At 32.6% G+C, this 5,176-nt stretch overlaps 1 protein-coding gene across 2 annotated transcripts; it reads right to left on the bottom strand.

Annotated features, from left to right (window-relative positions):
- Positions 1 to 28: 28 nt before the first annotated feature.
- LOC101496573 (uncharacterized) lies at positions 29 to 4,718 on the bottom strand. Of its 2 annotated transcripts, none has more exons than XM_027335936.2 (11): positions 4,427 to 4,718; positions 4,268 to 4,343; positions 4,090 to 4,162; positions 3,768 to 3,819; positions 3,151 to 3,212; positions 2,194 to 2,257; positions 1,772 to 1,829; positions 1,587 to 1,673; positions 1,154 to 1,247; positions 462 to 564; positions 29 to 216 (listed from the first exon to the last, which is right to left on the bottom strand). In XM_027335936.2, exons 1-10 carry the CDS (start codon positions 4,614 to 4,616, stop codon positions 472 to 474), a joined length of 849 nt encoding a protein of 282 aa, XP_027191737.1. In that variant the 5' UTR covers positions 4,617 to 4,718; the 3' UTR covers positions 29 to 216; positions 462 to 471. The 2 variants fall into 2 exon arrangements, with proteins under 2 accessions (XP_027191737.1, XP_027191738.1); XM_027335937.2 differs by having other exon boundaries at positions 29 to 207.
- Between the last annotated feature and the right edge of the window lie 458 nt (positions 4,719 to 5,176).

Below are 5,176 nucleotides of genomic sequence, written 5' to 3'. Positions count from 1 at the left end.
CCTTGTATCTCTATCTCATTCTCTCTAAATTTTCCAAATGCAGCCTGAAGTAGTGTTCTTTCCAAATTGTGAAAGGAATAGCTAATGAGCTAAATTTTACAACATAAAAATTAAATTTCTCAAGGTTGATGATGCTTTGCACGAGTTTCCTCCTTCTTCCATACCATCAAAACAAGAGTTGCCGCTTCGATACCCGCCCTTCCAGTGCTACAAAATCTAGTACATCAGAATTTTAAATTTAAAACAAAAAAGAAACAAAGATTGTAAGGAAACACATTAATTAGATAATTTCCACCTCATGAAAAATTAGTCACCCAACTCAGCATTTCAAGAGAAAACACCATACTTTACTTTAGTTTTCAGAACTCTTTTTCTTTTCTATTGCAAACTAATAAAGAAAATTTTTTAATTTCTGACATCACAGACAAAATTTAACAATGTTAAAAGGGACCACAACTTACCAGGCAAACACTAAGCACAGGGACACAGTCTCCTTGTGTGCTGATGCGAACCATCACAAGAAAGTATAGATTGTGTTTCAGTGTATAAACATGATCCTGGATTCTGAAAACAACCCAAAGCAAATATCAATTCGAAAGTCCAGAAATTGTTTTCCTTCGTATAGGTTTTCACCAATTCTACCAAAGTTCAAATTGAATAATTCAGCAATACACATTTTGGAACATAGTATGCTAAGTTTAGGCACATTGTATGGTGACTACATAATAAGCATGAATTCAATTCAATATAGGATACGGAACATCTAAAACTCAAAGCATTTCCACCCTGGCACTATTGCAATGGCATTGGAAGAGAACGGAAACGCTACAAGCCACTAGATCCATTCTCAAAGCTTTTTGATAACCAACCGAACACATATCCATCATTGAGTTTGGAAAATAGAGGCACCAATTCATAATGGTTCTGTCAGGGCATAACACATGCAAATATGTTTTTAAAGAACTAGGTAGTAGGTATGCAAGGTAGTAATTTTAAATGACATTTCCAGTTTCGAAGAACCCATCAACTGTATAACTGTATGAATCGCATTCCAATTTATAGAGGAAAATATTACATGGTGGTTAATTTCTATTCATCAACTTCTGGAATCTAACATGTTTTTTTTCTTCTTAAATCATGAAACAGTTATTACCAGGTACTTGGGGGCATCATAAACAACTTCAGCAGGTTGATCTGTCCCTACACTTGCCAAGCAAGCTCCCTTGCAGCTCATGTATTTCTGTATACTGCCCACATAATGAAAATCAATTGATACAATCAGTACATTACGAGAAAAAAAAACAAAGTATCTGCATGCTGGAATTATATTTCGTTTATGCCAATACATTATCCATGACATGTATGCTACCAACAAACATTAACAAAATGGATTCTAGATTATTTGTCCAAATGATAGACAACAAGAAAAGGAAAACCAGAAAGACTTTAAATATGCCTTGTATAGATGAAAACCATCCACGTTAACAAAATCATACATCTAATGCTCAGTGCGGATAAATTACTCAAAGCACCATTGAAATATATCAGCAACAGAATTTAGAACACAAATTCTAAGCATGACTTACATGTCACAATGATTAAGCACTACGAGTTTATTTGGGACACATGATTGTCCTCTTGATTTGCAAACTGAATTACACGATTCACCTTGCCTGTCAAACAAGTGATAAGGAGTTCAACTGCTACACCGCAGCAAGAAACTGTAAACATTAACCTCAACTAAAAAGAAGCAATATCAATAACAATTTACCTCCCAACAACGACATTGATGCCATTCAGCCTTGCTTCTGCGAGAGTACTATTTGCCCCTGTGCTTACAATACATGAAAAATAACAGATTTCATATAAATCACCATAAATAGGCCAAAAGCAGAAATATATTTAACAAAAGACCTGAAACTACAAACCACTCATAACAAGAACATGACTGCAATATATGTATCCAAATGAATACGAAGTACAATGTCATTTGAATGGATTGTAGCTATCTACTTAACTACTCAATATCATTTCACCACCACTCTCGTTCAGTTTGGGCAAAAACAGTATGCTAGATTATTACTAAGCTATCTGTATCCTTAACTGATGAGATTTTAGAATAGGCACCTTGCTAGGTCAAAACAGGATTAGGAACTCAACACAATTACAAGGCAGTCACTTCTGCAGACTTACCAGAAGAATTTGATGGCATAGAAAAGCAGTGATGGAAGTCACTGAGATAAGCATTTTCATGAACCTGAACATTAAATACCAAGATAGAAAGAAACATTAGCAACTACTTATCATAAACATGGTTTTCAAACAAACTCTAAAAAAAAAGTTATCTCACATGCACATCTTTTTCTCAAACTATCATGTGTTGAAGTAAATTCTTGACAAAATCGATAAACTCTAGATTCTGTTAACAACTTAATGAGTCAGAAATTAGATATAGTATTGGGCACAATGTACACGGTTTGGCCGCATTTCTAGGATACTTGAGTTGAGTTGCCTCCGATGTGCAATATGGATAGGGTTTGTGAACCTAATAATATTTTGTTCTATTTTGTCAAACACTACAAAATAATGTATCAGTGGAGCTAAGTATGGCATTTTAGTTGGGTCAAGAATTTTATTGAGTTATGTTATCAGTTCATTTTTTTAATTTGCTTTGTTTGAAGCTGGGATTATCAATATTAGTTATGAATTCACTATTTATTAAATTTAGTTACTAAGATATTTCTATAAAACAATAGAAATATGTAAAACTTAGAGTTTACAATTTATGTTTACAAGGGCTCCATGAATCACCTAAATGTTCAAATCTGACAACCTTGATTGTAAATTTAAACAGTAAGAACTATAAACATGCTCAAAATAAATTGTTATGCTGGTTCTGAGATAAAAGTGCGTATGATACAGTCAACTCCTCTCCCCATAAATATCTAGAACTAGGCTACTATACTATGCAAAGTTTCCTCTAACAAGAAGATAAGCCTCCATGAAAATAGTTTTTTGAACAGAATAAACAACCTTGTTAATATGGGGAGTTTATGTTATTCAAGGCATTAACCTTGTATGATATATATCCTAAAACAAAGATACAAGTTCAAGAACAATAACATATCAGGAATACAGGAGTTTACTCACCACACTCTCAGAACTATGACGACATCTCCCAGCACAGTAGTCAAAAACACTTTCATAAGTCCCTACCAAAAAGTAAAGTGGCAGTTGTTGGTAACAAAAAAATTGAATAATGTGTATTACTTAATAACATGTACAAGAGACTTTTGGTCACGTAAGAACCGGTTAGAAGTCAAAGAGGAAAAGGAAAAAGGGGGGAGGTAGGGGGATATCTTTGTTTATGTTTATCAAGGCTGTGTTTGGACTGGCTAATAAATAGCTTATCTATTAGCATAAGCATTTTATATAGTGTTTGGAAGAGCTTATGAAAACAGCTTATGACATTTTCATTAGTCTCCAAAAATAACTTATGAAAACATCTTATAGCTGATATTAAAACAGTTTGACCATACTTTCTTTTTGACTATAAAATAAAATCAGTGGATACATCAGCTCTTATATAAAGCACTTATCCTGTGAACTCTCAATTAAGTTGTTCATCCAAACAGACCCCAAGTCCTTACTTTTGCATGCATCAATATTGATTCGAAAATATACATCTATCTAGGCTAGATAATTCAAGGCTCTAAATCCATGTCAAAAACAATAAAAATTGCAAAGTAATAAAACAGAAACATTACTTGCAGTAGAAGGTTTGGCAATCTTCATCTTCAGCACTTGTTCCTTACTTGTCTGTTTAATTAAGCCCAATAAACACTTAGCCCTTCGCGAAAGGGGAAAGAGCTATCTAACATGTCTGGTGTCCAATACGCATCGATATCTAACACCAACACAACACACCAACATACTTGCCGAGACACTCAACCACTTCCATTTTTTTAAAATTATTACCGATATTTGTGTGAGTGTATCATATAGTGTTGGGTGTTCATGTCAGTGTTTCATATGAAAAGATAGAAGAATTTAAAAATAAAAATAAAGCAAGTAAGATATTGATATTACCAGTGAAGGATTGAGGCAACAAGAAACACAATATTCATAAGAGTTACAACACTGTGAAAGAAGATTACATCCACTGCAAATTATTAAATCACAATAGTCATTGTTTGTTATTTAATTTTCGGTTTCAATAATTAAAAAAATTCAAGAAAACAAGGATTTAGTTAGGAAATAAACTCACTGACAAGAGAATTTCTTCCCAGTTTGAGGACAACAGCGAGACTTTGAATCAACCGAAAGAGCATTACATACATAACCTACAAAAATAAAAAAATGTAAATATAAATAAATGCGACATTTTAATATCTAATTATTTAAATAAAATAAAATAAATATATACCGTTGTTGTCGGAGAGAAGGTATCTGCCTTGAACGGTGTTTTTGCAGAAAGGAATGAATTGGAAGCCAATATCTTTTCTGATAGCGGTGGTAATTGGAGTAAATGAAAAATGAGAGAGAAAGAGAAGTAATACTACGGTGGTCCTTGATGCGGAGCGTCCCATCGTACAACTATGTGCGGAGAGTCCCATCGTCAATCATCGACCTTCACTCACCACCCTTCCCAGAATCCCAAGGTAACAATCGAATACAAAATGCTATGCTATCTCATACTGAGGAGGACGGATTTATTTTATTTTATTTTTATATCAAAATTAACTTTAGCATATTTATTGAATATGGTTAATAATTTTCGTATATTTTTAATGATTATATATTTATGTAAAATTTTATCTGTACCAACTTATATATGAAATACATTTTCAATTCAATTAAAATAATTATAAAAAAATAGTATAATTAAAAGAAATTTTTCAATATTTGAATTGAAATGATTCAAATTTTGAACATGATTCATCTGCTCCAATCTATTATGGGTTGTTAATTTATTGTAACTTTGGTCACTATTTCAACCAATCACTCTTTTATTGTTTCACTTATCGTTGATTTGACAATACCACACCAATACAATTGAAAAGTCACAGTATATTTATAAAATTGTGGCTTTTTAGGACCACACAATCCCCACTATTCATACTTTTTTCCATTATATATTTTATGTCTTTTTATTGGTAATGAGTTTTTATGTTGT

This window comes from Cicer arietinum, chromosome 6, assembly GCF_000331145.2.
Source record: "Cicer arietinum cultivar CDC Frontier isolate Library 1 chromosome 6, Cicar.CDCFrontier_v2.0, whole genome shotgun sequence".
NCBI lineage: Eukaryota > Viridiplantae > Streptophyta > Magnoliopsida > Fabales > Fabaceae > Cicer > Cicer arietinum.
Note: the sequence above shows the minus strand (reverse complement) of the source record. Positions and strands in the feature narration are given on the sequence as shown.

Coding starts and splice junctions, on each gene's coding strand:
- LOC101496573 (XM_027335936.2), bottom strand. CDS start 4,616: ATGGGACTCTCCGCACATAGTTGTACGATGGGACGCTCCGCATCAAGG. Junction 1,830..2,193: donor TATGCCATCAAATTCTTCTG/GTAAGTCTGCAG, acceptor TTGTAAGCACAG/GGGCAAATAGTACTCTCGCA. Junction 565..1,153: donor ATGATGCCCCCAAGTACCTG/GTAATAACTGTT, acceptor GGTTGTTTTCAG/AATCCAGGATCATGTTTATA.